We start from the raw sequence: 26245 nt of genomic DNA on the forward strand, positions 1-26245 counted from the left end.
AGTGTCTCGTTTAGTAGCTGACAGTCTAAACTTAAATTTTAAAAAAAGCTTCCCCAAAAACGCTCTATATCGTTGTCAATTCGAGAAAAGGCCACTAAAATATTTAAAGGGTAAAACCCATTTTTGAATTGATCTTATAACAAAAGTCCACAAATAGGTATTTGGTATGCCCAAACTAGAAGAGATAGAAATAAAGAGAGAGAAAAATAAATATTTGGTACTTACCCATTGATTTTGGCCTTTTTCATGTTTCTTTTCGGGGGAAAGATTGCATAATACAATAAAGGAAACGACGTACGCGATGATACTGTTGTTGTAGATGTCACCCAAGTACTAATCAAGCTTATTAAGATCCCCAAATTCCATGAATCCTTTTTATAATGTTTCAAAGTTCGAGTACCGGAAGCCTGTTCAACTTTCGAATAATCTTGGATAATACAAGTTTACCCGGGTCAGAGCGGTCTGCAGGGTGTGGTTTGGAGGGGTTGTAGCCCCCTAAGTATCCAAATTTCTGAAAAAAATTTCTTCTTAAAAAAAAAGTTAATTTTCTCTAAATTGCTATGGATTTTTTTTTTGCCAAATCATTTAATTTTTGAATTTTTTTCCCAAAAATTATATTTTTTCTTGTCAGGTAAAGATTTTAGAAATTTTATTCCAAAAAATTTAATTTTTTTTTGTATATATGGACTTTTGATTTTTTTTTTTTCTAATAAACTTCACTTTTTGTGAATAGATTTTTGAAAAAAAAATTGAATTTTTTTCCAAAAACATAATTTTGTATCAACAGCTGTGGACTTATGAATTTTTTTTTCTAAAAACTTAAATTTTTTGTGAACACCCGAAGATTTTTGAAGTTTTTTTCAAAAAAACTTAGTTTTTTGATTTTAAAAAAATAAATCCAAAAACCAAGCCCCCCTGCCACCAAATGTATTCCTATAGACGCCCTTGCGTGTATTTCGGATCCGGGTTAACAACCCGTCTTATCTTTAATAATGAGTAGTTTAATTGTCATTTAAGACATGAGGTCGATTGCTCCTCCGACCGTCTTAAAGCGCAGCCTAAGGTACTATGAAAATACCAAAGGGATTAATTTAAAGCATTATTCGTTTTATGGCTAGAGTTATAATACAAATATGAATTGCATTTGCAAAAATAAGTCTTGATTTTAAGTTATACATTTTATTCCAATTTTTGATTTTAAAAATGTATTATGAACAAGGAATGCTTGAGTTACTTGTGTAAGATTTTTATACCTACAATGTAGAAAAGTATAAAATATACATTGTACATATAATGGCATTATAATATTGTAATGAAAGCTGTTGCTTTTCCTAATGTTAGTTCGTGTATACATTCTACCATAATATCACATTATGGAAATCGTAATAACGTTATAGTTCTTGTCTTTATTCATGGGAAGAAAGCCATAAACTTTTTGATTGCCTGCATTATTTCTCCACATACGAAAAATAGAGGCCCATCTATTTGACTTATTTTTGTAAATCTTGTCATTTTAGGAAATATATAATATATTTTTATTTTAAAGTCCTAAAATCAAAACCATCTGATGTAGAGTCTAAATATTTCTAGTAGAAAGTACGTATAAATAATCTATGGTTATTTAGTTATGCTGTTTTCAAACTTTGAAGCACCAACCTTAAAAAGGGAAAATGTACATGTAACCGTGTATATGGGGAGGGAGGTTAAGAGTACTGGAACCAATTCAAAAGTGGAGGGGGAGCCGTTTCTATGCAAATATATACAGAGTGCGAAAGGAAAATTTTCTGTGTCATCAATATTTATATTTTTTTTGCGCTAATTAAGGTTTCAGGTGACATCTCAAGCATTGTTCCGATACATGTATTAATTTTTTTCGTGCTCACTGTTTTAATTTGATCAAAATCGGACAAAACAGGAGTGAACAGGAATAAAAAAGGGAAAGGGTTTCGAATCTTCTCAACGCGGTTGTTGATCCAAAAATAATCTTAAGCATTGCCAGCGTGACCATGAGGACAGTCCGGAATATCAAGGAGGCCAAGGAGTATTGAAAATGAGTCAAACAAAAGGCAGGATGTGTAGAAAATGGTTTGGAACGAGATGAAACATTTCTCAATTCCGTGGAGGCCAAGATCAAGGAAGATCCAACGGCAATAATGCGCCGCTTGTCTGATGAGTTCAATATGGACGAGATCACCATCAGGAGGGCAGTTCATGATTACCTTGGCCTTAAGAGATTTGTCATGATTCCATGATATCTCCTCACAGACTTGATGATCTTTTGGTTTGAGAGATGGGAAAACCTTAATTACCTGAGAAGTCATTTGTCGACTGTGAAGATCTTCTCTGTTAAAATTTAGTAATTTAGTTTCTTTTTTGTCCATTTTTTGGAAATCACTCCATTTTCTTGATTCAAACGAATGTCAAACCTAAAGAAACAGACCCATCTGGCTGAAAGTTGATTCGTGTTCTTCGAAAAGATGTTACTAACTAAACATAACCTCGATACACATCAGTAGGGTTATCTTTCGGACTTTGCACGGAATTTTCAAACAACTCTCGTATTGTATATCAGCTATTGAGGGAAAAATTGTCATTTATATAATATCCTTAAACATTGAGTCTTATGTATAATACAAAAATAAGGGAATCACAAAGTGTAACGAGGATTTCTTTGTTCCTTATACTTATATATTAGAATATTCATAAATTTGTATGCTGTTATTTATGGTTTATACTTTTTAGAATGGACTGAAATGCCTTCAGTGGTATCATTTAATAAATACTATATACTGTGAAATACATTTAAATCCCATTTATTTATGAAAGACAATTACAGTTCCAATAGGTTTAATTAAATATTTTTAATACAAACATTTCATAAGGTAGATATCTTTTAAGAGAATAATAACAAGATACATTCATAATACATATACCTTTTAATTAATGATTATATCTAAAATATATTTAATTTTGTTTAATAATTGAATGAAAAATTTGTAAATTCTAGACTTTTATTTTCTTTACTTGTAACCAATTAAGTGGCTTTTGTATGTGTTTTAGTGTCAAAACATATTTTAACCATAAATAGATTTATTTGACTTGCTGTTTCAACGTTAAGAGTTGAGTTTATCTGGAAAGAACTAATATATAATTCTCCAATGTTAAAATATTATTTAAAAAATAAAAAAATTAATAAATAAATATCTTCAAGCCCTTAGTCCGCGGAAAGTTATGTTAAAAGTTGGTGTAATCTTAATTACTTTAGAAAGACATGAGAAAATTTAAAACTACTTGGAAATGACTATATGACGCATTATTTTATTGGAATGGAGATCCAAGGATCTACCAAATTGGTTTTTTAAAGTCTTTCAAGCAGTTGTGTATTTTGGAAAAAATTTCCAAACAATTAAATTTTGGAAATTTCAATTTTTTTAATTGAAAATATTAATTTTGTGAATATTTTTTTCAAAATGTATTGCTATTCTCAAAAAATTAAATTTTGAGGAAAAAAATTTAAAAAATTCACAACTTTTTAACGAAAAGTTATAATTTTCAACAAATTTAAAAATTTATAGCTGTTCTCAATAAAAAAAAAATTCTCGGCAATGATGGCTTCCAGGCGGTGGTAGAAGGCCTGGCACACACTGAAGATGTAGTCCTCTTTAATGGCGTTCCAGTGCTGGACGACAGTGACTTTGAGGGCCTCAGTGTTTGGATGACGGACACTGTAAGCCTTTGCTTCTATATGCACCAAAGAAATGTACTCGAGGGGGTTGGCATCAGGGATGTAGAGGGCCAAAAGTGTAAAAAAAGAGTTCAAAAGAGTTTTGCAACAGAGAAGATGAGTTTCTTTCATTGCTGGTGTCAAACGTGACCTTCCACCCTCACAAGGATCTTTCCACAGTCTTGTGAGTAACCCCAATATATCTTGCATGGACCCTCATGGACTTTAGGGGATTGACCTGGGTTTATTTCTTTAACTCCTCCGGGTCCAATTTGGCTTTTTTGACAGATCTCTACTTCCTCCCTAACGTTTTGGGACTTGCTGACGGCGTAGACGGTGGTCCTGGAGACGTCCAACGACTTGGAGTGTGTAAATGGAAATTTATTGATCACGTCCAAGTGTAATTTTCTCTATTTGTATGTAAGCAAGAGAGATCAAATGTTTGTAACTAATTGTTTATGCTTTAATATATCGGAATATTAATTAATTTTAATAACTCAAGCTTAATTAATTATTAAATTAGTAAGTCTTTAGTTTTCAATGGACCACCTGCTATATTTACTTTCAGTCATTTTTGAGACTAAAATTACCTCTGGAATTAATATAATATATATAAGGGTGACCATATACACTCTTTTCTCTATATATGTCTTTTTTTAACAATGTGGTCTTTCTTATTAACTATTACATAAAACTACATTTAATAATTTATAAATTAGTACTTAAATAAATAACTGGAGGAATTGCATTATAAAAATACAAATAAACATTTTAGTTTAAAAATAGACCTCCATGGACCAGTTCTTCCGTCCTCTAGTTATATCTCAATGTTAAAAATTATAAAACACTAAGCAATATTCCTCATATCATTTAAAAATCTAAAAAGAGAATCCATAACATTCATGAAAAAACTTTTATAGAAAGTTTTAAAAATTGACATAAATACACAGAAAACGTAAGAAGTTATTATAAAATACAGTAATAAAATTTACATGGTCATAAACTTTTTGAACTTTTTTCTAAAAATGTTAACAATATGATGAAAAATTTTCAAATGAGGTTCTGATTCAGAAGGTATAACCTCACCATGTCAAAGGATAAATCCTATAACTATCCATAGACTGTTGGTATTTGGATATTAAAAGCAACCAATCTTGCTGCTGCATATATTAAAATAGCTTTAAAATTTACTACTCTGATCGTCACTTTCAATTTTTTTTTTAAATACATGCCTTGGAATGTAGGATTTCAAGGTAAAGTAAGTGCTCTGGTTTTTGGGTAAGAATTCCTTCTCACAGGTATTTGAAGACGAATGATGGGCAATAGGAAGCTTAGATTTAACAATTTTATAGAAAAAATAAATTAATTTTACAATAATAATAATTTCCTCCTCTGAAACTGACACTGCCCGTATAACGTGTCCTCTTTCTTGACAAGCAAAATAAACTTTTTTTTTTATTTTTAATTAGGTATGGTGGTGTTGATTCGTTTTTTTTGTGTGTGATTTTTATATGGAATCGAGTTAATGAGTATGGAAGTCATGCATGATAAATATTTATGGACTGAACACTTGATAGAGTGTTTAAATCATAAATAATTCATTGATTATGAAGCAAATTGTATTTCTAGGCATATAACTAGGTATATATGCATTTACAAAGAAAAATAGCAGAAAAATAAGAGCAAAAAAAAGTGGTAAAAATGGGCAATGACTTGTTCTTAAATTAAATACATACATACGGAGGTCAATTTATGATTAACAACCAACACAATGTCACTTTGTTCTCCTAAACTAGTCATCCGATTTTAATAAAAACCAACGCCAAATGAAAACTGAGTGAAATAACGGCCTTGTCTCCACCTCAGAAACAGGAGGAGATCTTGATAACAGTGCCCTTCAGCAAATTCTAGTATTGCTCCCAGATCCTAGACATCAGCTCGGATTTTGTGTTGCAGGAGGAGTGAGCTTGGAGGCCAAACACTGGGTCCGACAAAGTAAAAAAAATAAAAAATACGATCTCATCTTATGATTCACATGCTTTGTTATTGTTTTTTTATTTCCAATAATTCATTATTAATACATAGTCAGAGTATGATTAACGTAAAATAAATAAAGGAGGCGAGAAAAGAGATAAAAAAATATCACCTAAAAAACATGATCAAAAAACAGGATTTGACAAATTAGTGAAATAATAATCCAATTAAAAAATATAAAACAATAACAAAACAAATTTTAAAAAAACTGTTTTCGTTTTTTCGTTTAAAAATTGGACCTTGCAATCATATTTTGCAATAGATTTGGATCCAATTATGAACAGAAGAGCCACATCGTTAAAACTATAAATTTTTTCCTCTTGCGTCAGCCCTCTCCCCAATTAGTGAGTGATTTTATTAGACATTACCGGCCATATCATTTGAAGTTCCTTGCAGTCAGGAAAGACATGGGCGAGCGTTTTCTATTTGTTGCAGTCTTTACAGAGCGACTCTCTCTATATATAATATAATCCAAAGGCGACCCAGTATCTCAAAGTATGACTACTGAGACGTGAGATACGGATTGAACAAATGTCACATACTGTTTCTGAATCCTTCCAAGGTTAATAGAAATACAAGGTTAGACCATCATGTGATCGGGCATGCTAGAATTTTCAATCTGAAGTATTGTACCAACTGCTGTGCAAGACAGGTAGATTTTGACAAACCACGCAACCACTTATATTCTATGACGTCACCATTGCTAGTGTTTTCAATTTAATGTATCATACCGACTGCTGGGCAAGAAAAACAGATTTTGACAAAACCCACAACCACTAATCTACTATGACGTCAATATTAAAAGCGTGATGGAAGTCAAACATAAGTCGTAAACACATTATGGTATAACCTTGTATTTCTATTAACCTTGGATCCCTCCATCCTTATTGTGAATTTTACTTTGGCAGAAATGATAAAAAGTCTTGTTCTTACTCTTTGTTCTTGATTCATAATCACTTCGAGACTCTTCCAGCTTTTCCCTGTTTCTTCAGACAAAGGATGTTCCCAGGTTTAAGAAGCTTTCAATCTCAACATTGTCTTGTCCGGAGCGAGATACTTAGTATATATCTAGACTAGGTTTATCCAGCATTGTCCGGGACATTAAGAAATTAAAATTAATTAAGAATTTTTCTGCTTACTATAAAGCAAAAAATAAAAAACGTAAAATTTTAAGAATTATGATTGCTGCAGGATGGTGAGGGTATGTATCTGTGTGCCTATTTTTGCCCAGCCTTGCCGGGAAATTACTTTGGCAGAAATGATAGTTTCCAGGTGGCCACAGAAGAGCTTTCTCCCATGGCAGATGTAGTCCTCATCCCAATGCTGGTTGATAGTATCCTTGAGGTTGTTGATATTTGGGTAATGGACGGTGTACTCAACATGCACCTAAAAAGTGAAGTCCAATGCGTTGGCATCTGGTGAGTAGTTGGGGGGGGGCACATGTTATTTGGCCAGAAAGGAAGGTTGTCCTCCAACCACTTTTTGGCCTTTTTGGACGCGTGTAAAGGCGCACCATCCAACTGGAACCCCACATTCATGTCTTGGTGGTTGGTCTGGACCCACGGCAACAACTTCTCTTCTGTTGATTTCTTGCCAGTGTCGAAAAGTGAGCAGACCAAAATTCGTTGGTCACGTTCCGATGACCTTTTCTTGGCGCCTAATACACTTTGGAAAATTTAGTTGTTTTTTTTTTAGGTTTTTTTAGTTTTACCCCATTCACAAAAAACTTGATTTATGTAGCAAAAACGAAGTTTAAAGATGTTTTCTCCGCACACGCTAATAAAATATTTTGAAAATTTATTTTTTCATCTTTTTGTATGAAGTAACTATTTCTTTAAAACCTCTCAAATAAAAGTTATTTAAGAGAAACAAAAAAATGAAAAATCGATTCATATGATTTTTAAACAGTGTAAAACAAAACTTTAAACGTTGACTAACATTATGAAAAAATAAAAAAACTTTGATGATTGATTAAAGTTGTTAAATGAAGTTTTGTTCTTGCACCCATTAGTATCATTGATATATGACTTCGTTTTTTATAAAACTGTCCCCTGTACCTATGAAATAGAACAACTAATTTAAAATACAGTTGGAATGAAATCTTGTATTTAATTTACATTTTCCCTTACAATTCAATAAGCTAAGATATCATTTAAATACAACATTTCCTTCCAACTGTATTTTATATTAGTTATTCTATTTGTTTGTAGAAGAATTGAGCTTTTTATAAATACAAGTTCAATATTTGTGACATCAAGCTAAAAAAGTTTTTGCTCTGCATGGATTTACATGTGTATGTAAGTACGAGTACTCAATTTCTCTTTTTATTCCTAATGAACACAAAATACATCGTGTTCATGTTTGTATGTGCTTTCGAACGTATTTTTGCTCTATATCTATTACAATAGTGTTTGCTCTTTCGAGAAACCAGAAGGCGCTAGCGAAAGGCTTTTGTTCTTCCTTATTGAGAATCCTACTTAAGCGTGTATAATTTTTAGGGCATGTATTTTTTCTTCCCCTTCTCATATTTGACTAACGTTGTGTTTTGGTACATTTCAGTTGCTGGGTTTAAGAAGAAGCATAAAGAATACTAAAAAAAAATTTCAAATCCAAATATTTGCATATGTGTTCCCAATCGATACAAATTCTCTGATTAGCTGCTCAGGTAGACTAAATATATTCTTCTCATTATTCAAAAATTGTTTGATTGCTAAAAACTGTACACCTTGCTAAATAAGAGATCATTCATTATCTCAAGTATTTAATATTTGTTTTGTAGTTTCCTTCAGTATGGAGGAATTTCAAATCACTATTAGGCTTTAAACCATTTTTTGATTATTAAATTAATGATCACAAATCATCTTTCCAAAAAGCTTTCAAACTGTTTCTTTTTTTATTTATTCCATTCACACCTTCACATTTTTTTAAATGACAAAGATAATTCCATCGTAGAGTTATTTTTCAAATTGAAGTATGTAATAAATTAAATCATCATAATTAAGTAAGAATAAAATTAATCAATTGTTATTTTTCAATAAATAATGTTTCATCGTATTTTTATTAAGATCTCAATATATTCGTCAGGGAATAAAATGATCTGATTCCCCAATAGACTTATGCTCCGACGATTATAAGCTTAGAGTAAGTTTTCAACCAAAGATCTAATAATTGATTCCAAGGCCAGACCAATAAATCTCAAGAATATTTTAAATCTACTGGGTGAATCTTATTTAGTGGTACACATTTTAATTTTTTTTAAATTTTTACAGAGTAAAATTTAAGCGAGAGGTTTTGTGAGGGCATTTATTTGACAAAATTATCTAAAAATAGGGATCCACTCAACTTTTATTCAACATGTCTCAATTCAAATAATTTTTCCTGCATATGAGGCCTAAATCTCTTGTAGACATTGACTATGTAGTCAGACTCGAGCTTGGTTCACTCTTTCTTAATGGAAGCCTCTAGAGACTAGACACTCCTATGAGAAGTATCACACACCCTCTCCTCTAGACGTGCTTAGCTCAAGGAGTTCGCATCTGGCTAGGTTGGTGATCACATGTTGAGATCCGAAAGGTCCGGAAAGTTGTCTGAGGGAGGCCTGTGTCTTAGCAGTGCAATAACGCGGAGCTCCGTCTTGAGTGAAAATAAATTTGTCCTCGAAATTTTCTTCGGTTTAATGTAGTACTTTCTTATCCAAAAGTTCGATGTAAGCCTCTGTATTAAGCTGCTCCCTTCCTCTCCACAAAAATGGGAGGGGAGCCTCCACAGGAACCAAGACTAGAGTTCCTGCTAGAGTTTTTGCTGTGAAGATAAGTCTCGCTGAAGCTAAGACATTGTACGGATGTTCATTGTGATGTAGCGGCTGTTCAGCTTATTGACAGTGGCATCAACGTTGAAAGTTTTTTTATCAGGAAAGATCAAAACTTTACCCGAATTTTGGATGGTCTTGAGAAAATATAGACTCTTTTTTGCTCTTTCCAATCGTGTCAGCTTGCTCTGTTCAGAGATAAGATATCTTATTGTCCTTCTCCATGATTTTGAACCAATGCCATTCCGGATTGAAAGTAATAAAATGTGTAGCACTAGATAAGATCTACCCTGTATATTATTTTAGCAATGGGAATAATACAATAAACGAAGTACTTAAATGATACCATAATTATACTAGTGTTGTGATGGTTCTTATTTAGGACTGAAGACTCCAGTTTCATTCAGTTTAGTCTCGGTCCAGTGCAGTTCAGTGCTGAAACTTATTGAGTTGGGTCCTTTAGGGCGTCACTAAACTTTGTTTCTTCTTTTTGTTTCCAAGGACTAATTGGATGGTTCCCAAGACTGAACTGGACTGGACCGAATAAATAAACACTACCTTATAGCATACATTTATAAAGTACAATACATCATTGAAATGGTGCTAATTAAATAATTCCTGAAAATGTCATATTATGCAAAATTCATCCCCTAACTTTTCATTTCCAAATTTTGAGAAAGGATATTTTGTGAGGTACTACGGTTTATTTTGTACAGGGAGGGGCACTAGGAAAGAGAAAAAGAGGTGATGATTGTTGATTTATGTGAAGGAGTAGGTTAAGATATTGACAATAGTCGATAGCAGGGGAATATAAATTACGAGATTCTCTTTCATCTACTAAGGTACCAATAATATTCACGGATCCCATTCCTACACACCATTAAAGATTTACGATGATATCATTCTTATCCATAAATCATACCTGTCTAGTGATATATCCATCACTGATTATCTCCAGTACAACTGCTCAGCCCTCCGGTATTACACAAAACCGTATCACGTCACTAAATATGTAGCTTCAAAATGGGAATTATGTGTGCGGGGATGATGTCAATTATTTTTTTTATATTTTTAATGCCCCTTCTTTTTATAAAAGAGCACAATTTGACATTATTTTTTTTTATTATAGAAAAAACGTTTTATTTTACATTTATATTGTTATTAAGCAGCTTTGTAGTCACAGGTCTGTGGCGGAGGTACATGCCTTACAAACAAAAGATTGCTAATCACAATAAGTTAAGTTTCAGTTGAATAAAATTCAAGTCGAGTTCAGTTTGGTTCAGTTTGGAACGCAAGCATAATTCTGGACTCCCTAGACCTCCATAGCTAAGTCATTGGTCCTTTGTGTTGTGTGGGTTCTTATTTAGGAATGAAGATTGCAGTCCCGTATAGTTAAATCTCGGTCTAGTTCAGTCCGGCATATTAGTCCTAAAACTTATTAATTTCGGTTCTTGAATATGTCCACTCAACATCAACGATGTAAATCTGATGTGTCTTTAGCTGGTCGTCCGATAATTTGTAATTGGTAATATAAAGAAGGAATTTTCTTTTCCTTAGCAGTTGTCATTATTATTTAATTCCTGAGTAGTGAACAACCTTTCCTAAATAGATTCAATTATATTCAAAACCAGATTGAACATTTGTTTGTGCCCATAAAACACGAAGCGTAATACTGAAGATTTGTTGCGGAGTTATAATTGTAAGCATTTGTTGGACACGGAGTAGAATTGGAGATCGAAATTGGATTAATTTCAAGCAAATTTCTTTTTTTATATCCTTTTCTCCTTCCTCTCTTGTCACAGCTGATCTTATGAAACGTCTTTCTCTCCTCCTGAACATTCTTCAAATTGTCAGGGTTACCATGTTGATTTTCGTTGTTTTTTTAACATGTCCATTCTTTACAGGTTTTTATCATTGATCAACATTATTTCTTTTCATTTATCAGTTCTAGTACTGACAGTACGAAGGACCCTCCATACATAAAAAGGAACGGTTCCAAGAACTGACCAAATAAATAGGGACTTACTACTCTTACTCGAACTTTTTATTCCTCATCTTAGATTATATGATGTTAATCTTAATTGTTATGTAGCAGAAAGTTTTTTTCTACATTTATATATTTGCCATAAATTTGTGGATTCTTATTCTTTAGGAATGATAAATGGACTATTTACTTTTAAATCTCTCTCTTTATATAATTATTTGATTGCAATCAATTTTCTTCCTCCTTCCAAAAAATAAATTTCTTCCTTATTGGGGCTACACTTACTACTAAAAATCAGCTGATTTTGTGACACTCTTGATTTCAATGTGTTTATTGAACTTTGTTACAAAAATAATGTATGGAATTCATGGATGTACAATCCCACTTACATTATTGAGATAGGATATCGAATAAAAACAAATGTAGACGAATTACATAAATCTTCTAAATATTACAACTCATTTTATAAAATTAGCTAATAAAGAAAAAGATAAGATTTAGAACGTAATCAATCAAATAATATAATATGAGTAGCACATTGGTTAAAATTATCATATTTATCTCTCGTGGAGTAATTTAATAAATTGTATGAAAAAAATCCATTTATTTAGTTGATAAATTGATTTATGGAATTATGCAAATTGTTAAATGTCAAAAAAAGAAGAACATCATTTGAATTTTGTGAATATTCGTTCTTGTAACAAATAATTCAATTCCCTCATTCTGCATTTCAAATAAGCTTATTTGGTTTCAAAACAAATGAAATATTCAATGTATAAAAAAGTATTTTTTTATACATTGAATTTCTATTTTCTCAGTATTTTTTTGAATTATTTGAATTGATTAGATGGAGTTGCACTGATTAAGTATAAGTAAACATTATAGCATTACAATTACTCCATCTAACCTAGGAATCTTGTGTGATGCCCATATTCATAATGTATATTTATTTCTCTAGGAATGATCAGGGCGCAAACCTACTCACATTGAGTTCAAGAGAATAATATCTCCTGAGCCCGTTGTCTATGAACAATGTCGATTTTATTTCTCATTACTGGATGACTCTTCATTTGAAATTACCATAACATTTTTGCAAAAAATAAATCGATTTTAATATGGGTTATGGATTTTTCCTTTATCAAAAATTGCCTCAAACTTCAAAAATAATAAATTTACTAAAAATTCTTGAAAACTAGATTTGAAAATGAAAAAAACGACCTAAATGTTTTAAGAAAAAAAATTAGATAAATAATTTTTTTTTACTTGACCTGCTTTATTTAAAGATTGGTTGTCATATCCAGGGGTGTCTATGTCATAATTTATTCTTTTTGATGAATAAACAAAGTAATAAGTCGATCCATATTTATGCTCCGTTTCCAAAACGAAAGGAATATACGTATTAAGTAACCAAACATTTTTTTATGATGTTTTTTTTTTTTGCCCTACGAGGTAGTTTTTAACTCCAATGGAACCACATTTTTTGAATACGTAAATTTTCATAAAAATCTATTGAATATTGTTGTTGGAAATTATCTTGAACTAATGTGTTAAATTAAGAAAAAAATATTTAATTTAATTTAATAGGCAAATAAATAATATCAAAACCAAAAGACATTTTTTCTAAAAAAAAATATAAAGTTTCAAAACTTTACGACCGCTTAATATTTTAAAAATAGTTTCAAATTAGTCAATGATATTCGTTGATTAAAACAGATATTTTGATAATTGAAGAGACCTTGTACTTCGAACATTTAAAAAATAAGCTCCACCCTGATGTGCACTGCCTATTTTTTCTATTTGAAACTGGAAAAATGTGTTGATTTCTCATTCTTATTCCAGCAGTTTCTTCTCAATACGAATCATAAGCAGTTCATTTCTGACCAAAAGGAAGGAAAAATATATATAAATATATGAGATAAACATGACGACTCAGAAATGTATACAAAATAACGCAATAGGATATAATTTATGGTTTTGACAAATCTTCCCATGATATTGTAATGATAAATTGTTTTATTTTTTGGGGGAATACTCAAAATGTAAGTACAATGCTTGTATAGATACATACAATATATATTTACTAACATGAAGATTTTAAAATGATGAAAGTTTCTTCATAAAAGCTTATTGCAAATATTCTTAAATAGTTATTAGTAGAGATGCCAAAAGGGTCGAAATCTTGGTGAACGTAAAAAACACGGCAGAGAAAAAGTCATAGAAAAACTGGTAGCTTGGAGAGGCCACATATTAACCGCTGACAGCCTATAGTTTTACTTGATTGCACTATTCAGGTTGTGATAACATAACTTCCTTTCTCCAAGAGGCAATCAAACAAGTTTTATAACTCATAACATTTTTATTTTTCTTTCAAAATGATAGTGCACATTTAAAATTATGTTTTACATAGTTTATGAAATCATATCAGATAGGTGACGTTCCCCATTGTACATAAAGTGAAATAAATAAACTTCGATATCTTAATACCTGGTATTTTTTATTTTTTTTGTTTCTCTTAAAATAACTTCTTTGATAAATGGTTACAATAGGATGGTTATTTTATATTTTAAAAAATTCAAAATTTAATAGAAAACATATGTTAATTTCAGATGTGGATGATTAGTTGATTAAGTAATTAGTTATTGCCGATTTTGAAAAGGTTTTTAAATTGTTGGGTCTTCCAGTATAAATCCGCTTTCAATTACTTGATTTGAACAAACTACATATTTATTTGAGAGTTTATGTGTGAGGAAATTAGAACTCTATAATTTTTTTGGTATACAAAGCTACCAATTATTTAAATTTAAAATTCTTGCACAGCGTTGGATCTGATGGAAACAATTTAAGCACTTTACCATTATTATTATTTTTTGTATATTAGAAATTGAAATTAACTAATTTTCATAAATCGAAAAACTATTTATTTTTTATAAGATATTCTGCCATACCATTTTTGGCAATATTGATTTTCGAAAGCAAACGACCGCTTCTCGTTACTCCAACGCATGACAGCAGCTGAATGTATTTCCGAGAAACCTTTAGAATCTTGCCTCTACAATTAAACCTTGCTTACTACACCGCTACTACTTTTACAGCTTCATTGTCATGTAATACAAAAAAGGAGGTCCTTTTTTTGCACCCTGTATGTTTGAATTTTCAATATAGATCCATAATTAAGAACTCATAAAATCTTGGAAGTTACATAATTATAGTCCACAGACACTGATAAGTACATCAATATGAAATGTACCTATTTACATTATAAGTATACCGAGTCGTTCATTAAAATCTGAATACTTTGAATATTAAGATTCAACAAAATATAGTTTATTAATCAACAATAGAATTTCACCAAAATTAATATTAGCGTCAATGATGGCTTTCATGCGGTGGCGGAAGGTCTGAGCAGATAATGTAAACATTTAGTTGCTCAAGTGGACATTGGTCTACTTTATTTGAGAGCCCTGCAATGTAAATTATATATAATCACATATGTATTGTATCAAATACAATTAAAATAAATCACTTTTCACTTATAGCTTACTCATTATTAATTCATATTCTAACTAATTAGTTACACGATAAAGGAACTTAGGAGTAAAACTTTAGAAAAAATACGACATGGCTACAATGGTCCTCACTCGACGTGAACCACTTCAACTTCACTGTTTGGTGTGTCTTTGAGGGCAAGGCGAACAAAACTTATCACCCGAATGTCGATCCCCTCAAGGTTATGATCACAGCTTGAACAACTTGTCCTTGGACTTCATCAAGGCCAGTTGTACTTCTGTTCATCCATGTATTGAAACTATAATTCAGAATGGAGGAGAATATATTGAATAAAAAGTGTAGAAAATTGTTGAATTAATAATTTTTGCTTCAAAATTTTGCCATAAAATTGTACAAAATAAATATATGAAGATGTGAAAACGGCTTTTACAATTTTCTACTTTTTGAGTCCTCAGCCTGTATATACATATTATTTTTTTTTTTTAGTCGAAGCCAGAGCCAAAATATAATTTATGTATAGCTTTCAGCAATTTACTAGAGAAAAATTATATTAATATTTCTCTAACTTGTTCCTGTCAAGGCACCTTTCAAAGCTGTATAAAATCTCAAGTCACTCCAGCTTATGATAGAATTAAAAAGGGCACTGAATATGCCTAAATACAAATGCTCTATTTATTTGGACTAAACAGTAATGAACAGAGCATATTACGGACTTAAAATAATTATAGGTTTAAGTTTGTACAGAGCATTGCATGGTTTGATAATATGTCACATGTTTCCCCCACAAAGGGAGAGGGAATGACAGTATGTCCTCTACCCTTGCACATTGCAACTTTTGGTGCAAACTCAGAGCTGGCTCGCATGCAACATGAAGTAGACTGAAACTTCATAACATAGTCAATCATGTTCAATATGCTGCAATGACGTGTTGATAATATGTACCTAAGACATATTTTTACGGTTAATATGAATATTTTTTTATCTAAAGTATATATGAAATTTTATCCTTTTATAAGTAAAAATTTATTTGAGCTAAAATGGAAATTAAATTAAATGGAATTATTATAAGATTAAGTCTAAGAGAAAATACACGTAAATATTTAATTTTTCTTGGTTTAACAACAGACAACATTATACATAGAATATCTGCAAAGTGTTAAGGAATAAAACTTTCTTGCAATGGATATTTTGGCGCAGAGTTTTTGCTTTTTTCATATGTATGTATTATGTTTGTTTTTATAACTAAGCTATAGCCACCATACTTTTACACATATTATTATGTGAAAATAACTCATCTTGTTTCTTAATTATAAAAAATAAACCATGAATTTAAGATATAAACAACTAATATTATATATTTTGCCATACATTTCAGATTTAATTGAGGCTTTTGACAAACTTATTTACAATAAACATTTTCACCTTCTGTTTCTTATAAAACCAAAATGGCTTCCTTCTTGATTGGAAAGAGTTTAAAAGACCGTCGACAAATCAAAGCCATCGAAGAGCTCTTCAATAAAGCAGACAAAAATGGGAATGGAAAAATATTTGTATCCGACTATATCCATATCTTTACAGATCATGGAATAGAATTAAAAGAAGAAGAGATCGAAAAAGTATCAGGACTTGCAAATGAAGATGGAGAGATTGCGAGAGACGAGTTTATTTCCTATGCCAAAAATTCCGATTTTTTTAAATCTCAAATGGACAAAAACGATGCAGACTCTGTCATATCGAAACAAGAGGCCATAGCAAAGGCAGAAAGAGCTTTCAAACTCTTTGATAAAGACAATGACGGCTTTATTACAAAAGATGAATTTCAAAAAATAAGTAAAAAACTATCAAAGGATCAAATTGAAGCCGTTTTTTCCAAATTTGATAAAGATGGGGATGGAGTCCTTTCCTTTGAGGAGTTTAGGAAAATGCTCAATAAATAATGCTATTTGTATAAGCCTCCATATTGTTATTTTATTAATAATATGATATGTTTTCAATCAAAATAATTGTATATATACTCTGATTGTTGTTCTAGATTTCATTCGACACCCCCTCCCCACCTCTCTTCAAACATGTGAAAGCCAATCTTCATTTTGTTTTTTTCGATTCTTAATACCCCTCCCATTCCTTTCATCCCCTTTTTGCCTCATAAATAAAACAATCGTAAAAAATATAAAACATTAAAAATATACCCAAAATATCAAGACAATTAAATGTATCTTTTTTTCATAACCCCTGCATTCTCACATATTTACCAACACACACTTCAGCACATTTATATTTGTTTGTATATTGTACATGCATAAATAATTATTAAAAATCGTTATTTTGACGAAGAATTTTCCCTTTTAAATACATAAAAATATAAAGGAAAACAATATGTCGTAAAAAAAAGTTGATTGCTCATCAATTGCCAAACCCTTTCTCAATATTTGATGTGTACATGCAAAACGTTTACTTAAAAAATAGTGAACTTTATTGAAGAAGGACTGAGATTAATTATTTATATTCGGGTATGAATTATGAGTGGGAAAGACTTGAAATTAGAGTAGGGGAAGAAGATGGATACATAAGTGGCCATCTTCTTTTTAAATTATCCATTTCAGTAAACCCGTCACGTTCTCAATTAATACCCTCTCCAAACCGCCCATTAAAATATATATATATATATAAATTGACCAAGGTCATAAATAGATACACATCAACTTTTTCTTTTGGAAAAATGCTGGTCATGTTTACCTATAATATATAATAATTTAGGTTGTGCTCACATAATTATTAGTCGATAAATATGAGTCATTAAGCCTTCTTAATGAAATATAAGAAATTGATTATTAACAAAGTAAAAAATTAAATTAAATAAATTGCTTCTTTCAATCAAAAAGGCTGAGTTGATTTAATCATTGAAATTGGTTAATTTTTATTAAAAATTAGGGTCTTTTATTTTTTTCAGCTTAATTCTTTTTAATATTAATTTTATTTCATTATAAAAAGTGTTACACCTGCAATATTTTTGATAAACTGGTAGGGCTGATAAGAAGTTTGTGGTCCTCCAATAAATCTCATGTTATTTAATCAAATTTTGCAAAACAATGATAAGCAAAATATGAACTTTATACTTCTATTTATGACCCTTTTCAGTCCCACTGACCCAAAAACACAATTTTAGTTTCATATAATGGTATTGTTAGAAAGAAGTCTTTAGTTTTTAGTTTTCGGTGTGTAAATAAAAGGAAAATAAAAAATAACAGGGTAATTATGAAAGTTAATAAAAATACAAGGTTATACCATAGCATGTGTACAACTGATGTTTGACTACCATCACGCTTTTTAATAATGACGTCATAGTGTATGAGTGGTTGTGTGTTTTTTCAAAATCTCTTTTTCTTGTCCAGTAGTTGGTACGATACATTAAAATGAAAATTCTAGCAATAGTGACATCATAGACCATGAGTGGTTGCATGTTTTGTCAAAAAATGCCTCTCTTGCCCAGCAGTCGGTACGATACCTCAAATTGAAAATTATAGCAAGCCCGATTACACGATGGTCTAACCTTGTATTCCTATTAACCTTGGGTAATTATTAGAATTTCAAAATGATTAAGAAAGAGAATAGCTTACGAGCTGTAATTACCATTGATTAAATTAGTTGCAAGCACCTTTGAGAGGAGGAGAAAGAAATTAATAACTAATACCAATTTGTATATAGCCTTCAGGGGCGTCTGCAGGATCATACATATTTTTTTGAAGGGGGTAGGTGAGTGTTTATTTTGAGCTTTTTTGAAATAATTTCAAAAATTGAAATATTTGCACTGCGGTATAATTTATCAGATCACCTTTTTTAGAAAAAAACAAATCCTCAGCTTTCTCATTAAATTTTTATTCCAGACTAATTTTCATGGTCCAAGAAGAAAATTATTGCGTGGGAGGGGGTTACGTACCTTACAGCCCACTCCCTACAGACACTTCTTGCAATAAACTTTTCCAGTAATTACTCTGATGTTAATTTTCAATGTTCATTCCTCAAGAATGAAAAAAACTTTAAAAAAAAAAAAAAACATTACTCAGGTTGTCAATCACAACAAAATTCAATCGCCTCAACAATATACATCATTAATTATGCCTTAGTTGATACATTTCTAACCGTGTTGAGCATGGTAGCCTGATAGTTTTTGTAGCTTATAACTTATCAAGGCTTTCGATGTTCGCTTTCGTTCAATATCCGTTGAATGTGTTCGATTTATCATAAGGTTTTGTCCCAAAACCCGACACAAATTATAATTTTTAAATACATAAAGTTAGTGAGACAAAGTGTTGAATGAATATAACATCGAATGGAGAATGCTATAAATGGATTTGTAATGAGAATCGAACAACAATTTTATATACTCATAATTTATATTTGAAATTTTTCTTTGACAAATATAATAGATAATTGTTCTTTACTGTACAAAAGACTTCACAACTAGGCACGAAAAATACAAAATTCTACAAAAAATATATAAATTTATCAACAAAAATCGTGGGTATTTTCTAAAAATCTTTTTGGTTATTAAATCAAAAAAAATCCAGTGGAATAGGAGCATCACTGGCCATTGGACCGTCCAGGGGCAAGAAAAGAACCTTCTCCACCTGTACACATTCATCCAATACGGGGAGGATTTTTTTGATCTTCTGGAGAGTAGGGACATGTGTGAATAAGAAATCTTGGGGGTTAAAATCCCACTTGTCATTATTCTCCACGAAGCACAAATAGTACTGCTCCCCCTTTCGGAGACGAAGAACGATTCTCCCTTTCAACGAAAACAGTGTACCAACGTCCAGCCAGCTTCGCCGATGATCCAACAGCAGGGAGGTCAAGTTGTTTTGAATCCCATCCTTATTGCCAATGCTGCCTCTGCCTAGATTACTGGACGCAAACTACCAAAAGAGGATCAAGAATGACAAAGGGATTGAAAGAGAAGTCGTGAAGGAATAAAATATGATACTATATTCTATACACAAACGAATGTTATACTTGTCCGACATTTGTAATCCTTTTGGGGTATTTATAGCAAAAAATATATAAGTACTTTCTAATAAATAAAACACAAGTATCAAATAAACATAATAATTAGAATTACGAGGGGCCGTAAAAATTAAATTCAATTTTAGCCCTACTTGTTGGATGCAAGAGTATATTGTAAGTACTCTAGAAAAAGAAAAAAATTTCGCCCAAAAAAAGCCATACCCTAAAAATTAGTTTTTGCTAATCAAATTATTTTTTTTTTAGATATTTTTCAAGTATGTATACTGTCAATTAAAAATTTAATATATTTGATGAATCAAGATGTAATTTATACTCCATATTCCCACCCACTGGTGGGGGTTATGGGGGGAGGGTATGCATAGTATTGTGTAGGTCCTTATTTATTCGGTCCAGTTCAGTTTTGGGACCGGTTCTAAGGACTGCCTATCATTTGGACCGGTCCTTAAGACCTTAGGTAAAAATATTGAGGGATTATTAAGCCAAATAAGATATAAGAAATATATATTAAGATTATTGCACAATCCTTCCTATAATATTACATTATTACTTGGTTATATAATATATTTTATTATAGAACGAAATAATTAAGAAAGGAAAAAGACACTCAATGACATCACGAGGAACGATTTACCTTCTATAAGGACTGAAAAATGGTACTGGACTCCATGGGATTGGACTGTACTGGACCGCGGTCCTAAATAAGGACCGAAACAACTCTAAGTATGACCCCTTACTTCTTTGCAATTTATAAAGTTAAATTTTTTTTTTTGGAAATAGCTAATCAAAATAGATAAATACTTTTTTGGGTTACACATAGGCTCCAAAAAATTTATAATATATATATCTTGTTCCTGATGACTCCCATATGACAACACTGTAGAAAACAAATTCAGCTTAATTATTGTATCATCAATATTTTACTCCTGATTTGAACTATTTGAACTTGAACAAAATTTAGTCTGGTAGTTTACCCTCGCGATTATGTGTTTTCCTGCCTCTACCTTTATATTTGATCATTTTACTCAAAAACTAAACGTGACCCAATCAGTTTTGCTCAAATTGTCCTTTGAGGGAGTCGATTCTCTCTAAACTTATCGAATAGTGAGATGTATTAGTATATGTCTATTTAATATAATCTTTCCCGTGATTAGCAACATCCAAAAATGTTTTATACAACAAATTAGTACTTAAAATAAAGGAACTTTATCTTGTTTTGAAAACAAGACATCCTTAAGATATCCTAGATCTTTCCCAGCCAGTCAGCTAGCCTTTCCATTAGTTCAAACAGAATTGTAAAAGTAATCGTTAAATAAACATTTTATATGTATAAATAAACTTTTTGATTAATTTTTACCCCATCAGTAATTCGGAATATAAGTGATTTAGCCACATTTGAAACAACAACGCAAAGCAATTTTTTGGCTAAATCCTTGCTGTCATATATCTTTAACAACAAAACCTTTCAGATAGTTACTTTATGCAATATAAATCTTTAAAAAATGGGACAATTTTAAAAAGCATCCCTATACATAGCACTTAAAACTTATAGAGTTATGTCCTATATAACTTCACTCAATTTTATTTCTTCTTTGTTTAATTAGTTCTAGTACTGACAATCCTAAAGACCGTTCTTAAATACCAATAAGACCATCCCTAAGACTGGACTAATCTGGATCAAATAAATAAGGACGGAAACAACCATAGAATTATATATATTTGAGAATGAAATTAACATTGAAACTTCAAGACGAATACATAAAAAAATACTTTGATAGAAATTCAATACTTTTCCAATTATCTTTATAAGCCTACGAAATGGCATAAAAAAGAAGAACTCAAAGGAACAGTTTATTTAAAAAAAAATATATGTATATATTTCCGAAAACATACATAAAAAAGTCAAAAATATCTATCATTATTTTTTTCAATATTTATGTCATGAAATTAATCAACCACTTCTTTCATTTTTTTTTCTTGCATGATAGTGGCATGATTTTCTTTGAAAATCAAGTCAGTTTTAGATATGTACAATCGTATTCCTTCAATATCCGATTTATAAATGCATAGACTACTTTTGACATTCAAGGAACTTAAATCAGATTGAAAACGATGAATTGTAATTATTTTTGATTAATGGTATAACATTTGTGATTATTTAAGTGTTCCCAATAATTTATTAATGAATGCCATTAGTCACATTGATAGAAAGGCAAGTATGCAAACACACTTGTATTGCATGTATTTTTAATAATAATCCGTGTATAAGCCAATTTACACTTTTGTTACTCTATAAATGACTCTTGAATACATCTTGAAATTAAACAAAGTAATCTTCGATTCAAATCACGGAAATATACGTGTGTATGTGAGTTTAAAATAATTCAATTATTGCAAGGTTAAGATAAGAACAAAAGCATGTTTTCGTGACGTTTGTAAAGAGTCAGTGTTAATTTTCGTCTTGTAATATTTAAGGATACCTCTTTAGTGCGGATGGTGATTGAAAAATATATACTAAGTACGAGCATATTTATGTATGGAACAATATAATTTTGAGTGTATGTCTGTCCCTTAAACACGCGCAAACCATTGGTTATTTTATAATGGACTAAGTCTGCCAGTGCTTGGGTCCGCCTTCAAATCTTTGGTTTTTTATATCATGTTGCATTCTTGGGTTTTAGTTTAGATGCTGTATAAAATCTTGGGGTTATTATTTATATGTATTATACTAATAAAGAACACTGACTATGTTAATTTACTTATTTCATTCAACCGTATATACTAGTAGATACAGTCTTGTGTTTTATACAGGTGTGCGCGTCTAACACTGACCACTCCTTTAAATTTTACGCCATGCACATATTCGTGATTTTATTGAGTTGAAACTGGTTTATACTTCGAGGCAAGGGTCTTGACTAGTTATAAACAAAACTCCAGCAAAATTTAAATAGCAACAGTAAAACAACAGCCGATAATATGGAGAGACGTCGAGTCGTAATTTTGGAACTTGCCGCGCGGGAAAACTCCCACTGAAATTGTCAAGGTTCTGAGCTGCAGCCGCACCACTGTTTACATCTTGGTAGACAAAGGGACTCCTGAGGCGACCACAAGATCTAATTCAAGGCCTCGAAGGGTTGCTGCTGTGAAAATCTGTCGAGGACAAGAGAGGCTAGGTCACCGTCAGCGGCCTCTCCGGGGAGTTCATCGTCAGCAGAAGGACCATGGGCCAGCTAGTTAAGAAAGATCTTGGCCTTAATGTCTACAAGAGAATCCATCATCAAGCCCTCAAGCCTGTAGACAAGGAAAAACGCCTCGCAAGGTCGAACATTCTTCTCAACAGGCTTAAGAAAAAGCCAGCTGATCGCCTGATTGTTTGCCGCTTGACTTAGCAGTGTTTGGGCGTTCAAAGGGGATGCTGTTGGAAGTCCAATACAAGCCCAAGGGCCAGCTGAAGTCTTCCCTCAAGAATGCCTGAGCCAACCTCGACCAGAGCTTCATCGCCAAGTCATGCAGCAAGTTCCGGTCCAGGCTGGAGTTGTTAGTGCTGAGCATGGGCGGCCATATTGAATAGACATGTGTCTAAGACTCTCATCTTTCATGTTAAATAAATTAATTTGTCGACCACTTTAAAAATTACATAATTATTTAACTATTTTTAAAAATTTGATAGTGTTCAGTTTTAGACGCGCACACATGTATTACATACACGTTGGAAACCGTTTTGAAAGTGTATGTTTTAACAAAAGAATATAATACACATATAAAAAACTAAAAGAGCAATACGGGCAGTTCAAATTAACTGGCTGCCTTTTTTTGTCGTGGGTTAAACAGTTGAAATTAAGTTAAACAATTGAATTTATATATCAAAGAATATATACTATTATCTTGTGTTTGTTAGTTATTATCAAAGAATATATATGTATATAAAGAATTCGAAGAACTTAATGTTTATTGCAATAATTTAATGGAGCTGAAATTTCATATTTACTTTTTCGGCACAGTAAACCCAACCAAATTGCTCAATCAACATAGCAGAGAAGCTAATTCTCTAGAAATATGAAAATTTGACAGAATTCTTGCTTAATATAACATAAAAGCCAATGAATATTTACGAAAATTCTTTAATTTTATGTTGTCATCTGCAACCACATTAAAAAATTGGTATTCAACCATTTATAGCGCACCTAAATTAACTGAAGAATCTTTCAAATGCCTTAAAGCTAAGACTCAAGAAGTCTCTGAAGAAAAAATTATTTGCATTCTTATATTGGATGAAATGGCAATAAAAAAGTATAATAGAGAATGATGGTATCATGGATAGGTGGAACTTAGTAGAGCTACATATTCGCCCAAACCTTCAGATTCAGTTACTCAGATTAAAATTGTTTTTATTTCAAATAGAAGGCTCAAATTACCAAAGGCTATATTCTCATAAGTAGTCTATCTGGAGGGGAAAATGCTAACTTGGTAACTTTGTGCGTACAAAACTTTATGATGTTATAATAAAAGTAGCAGCTTTGATATGCGATGGGCCTTCTGTACACTTCTACATGATTTTAGTATTAGGTTTATATTTGGAATTAGATAATATACAGCTATGGTTCCGTATCTAGCAACTCTGGATAAAATAATTTATGTCTTTATTGATTGTGCTCATATGATTATGTTAGTTAGAAACAGTTTTGCTGATTGTAAGATAATGGCGATAGAATTGAATGGAGATTTATTCATAAATTAGAAAAATTACAAGATGAAGAAGGGGTTTTATGTACAAATAGACTGACGAAGAGGCATATATACTTTCAAAAAATGAAAATTAAGTTTTCTATGCCAAACAAACTCTGAGCTCATCGGCAGTGAATGCAATTGAGTTTCTGAATAAGGATTTTATTAATAATCAATAAGTGAAGTTTCTAAGAACTATGAATTGTTTATTTGATTGGTGCAGTAGCATGAATTGTTTAGGAAGAGTCTTTAAAGTGCCTTTGAATTGTTTCAATGAAATTTTTGCGAACCATTTACTGAGGATAGTTTCAACTACATAAAGAATTTAAAAATTGATTATTCGATGTATTTATGCCAATCAAGGAGAAACACTGATTTTATTGATTTCTGAGTAACTATCAAGTCCATTCATGACATCTTCAATACTTATTTAAGTTGTTCCAAGATCAGCCAGAACTATTTTTCTGTGCTTTATTTTCCAGGTTGTGGCAAAATAATAATCCATATACGCGTCAATTTATGGTGAACTTATAATACTTGTTAAACATTTACTTTATAATCCCACATTTCTTCATCACTTCAGGCAAGTTGTAGAAGGCTTTTTATCCACCAGGAAGTCAAAGGAGGGTATAGAAACTGCTTGACTGTGGATGCCAACATAAAGCTTACTCCTAGAAAACTGTAAGCAGATGTACTCTAGAACTATTACTTGAACAAAACAATAGATAGTCTTCCAATTAAAGAAGAACATGATTATTATGAGATTCCACCTCTTTGACCTCATACACTCTCTTCATTTAAGGAAGCTGTGATCAGCTATATCGCTGGATTTATTATCCTCAAATTGCAAAGACGTCTTTGTTGTATCTTTTACAAATCAACATTCACAAATTTATCCTAAGTTGATAACAGAATTTAGCATTGATTAAAAGGAAAGATTTTGGAGGCCAGATATACTATTCACAAGATGTATTTGCTTTGTGTCAAGAAACTACAATAGTATGTGTTCAATTGAATTTAATGGACAAAACTTATATTTTAATAATAAATTAATTAATCTTCCAATTGTCAAACAAGCATTAAAAAGAATTAGTAAAAAACATAATTAGGTTTTTACTGATCTTAATGAACACATGTTAAATGGAAATCCACCGATCAATCCCATTTGTCTATTGACCAAAGAGTTGGTATCATCTTATTCTAGCACCCGACTTTTTCATCAAGGGAGAGTTGATAATCTAAAACTGCATTAGGAATATGTGATGAAGACAAATTGTGATGCAGTTTTACTCAGAGGATAATAATTATAATAAATACATTAAAAACTTAATTTTGTTTGTGTCAAATATTATAAATAACTGGTAGCACTTATTATGTAACAGTTTAGTAATAATGTCATAAATAAATAAGCAATAATTAATATTTGAATGAATATAAATGT

The 26245-nt window shown here is 31.2% G+C and overlaps 1 protein-coding gene across 2 annotated transcripts in view; it reads left to right on the forward strand.

The window, feature by feature from the left end:
* Window positions 1–17938, forward strand: part of LOC121128502 (troponin C, isotype gamma) — a 53203-nt gene extending 35265 nt beyond the window's left edge. Inside the window, exons 1-2 of one of the 2 annotated variants that reach the window (XM_040724085.2) lie at window positions 8058–8423; window positions 16433–17938. In XM_040724085.2, the coding sequence (XP_040580019.1) occupies window positions 16503–16994 (492 nt within the window). In that variant the 5' untranslated portion in view covers window positions 8058–8423; window positions 16433–16502 and the 3' untranslated portion in view covers window positions 16995–17938. Of the gene's footprint in view, window positions 1–8057; window positions 8424–16432 lie in introns of those variants that run through there. The other variant, XM_040724087.2, reaches the window with a different exon arrangement.
* The last annotated feature ends 8307 nt before the right edge of the window (window positions 17939–26245 follow it).

This window comes from Lepeophtheirus salmonis, chromosome 13 (genome assembly GCF_016086655.4).
Source record: "Lepeophtheirus salmonis chromosome 13, UVic_Lsal_1.4, whole genome shotgun sequence".
Lineage (NCBI taxonomy): Eukaryota > Metazoa > Arthropoda > Copepoda > Siphonostomatoida > Caligidae > Lepeophtheirus > Lepeophtheirus salmonis.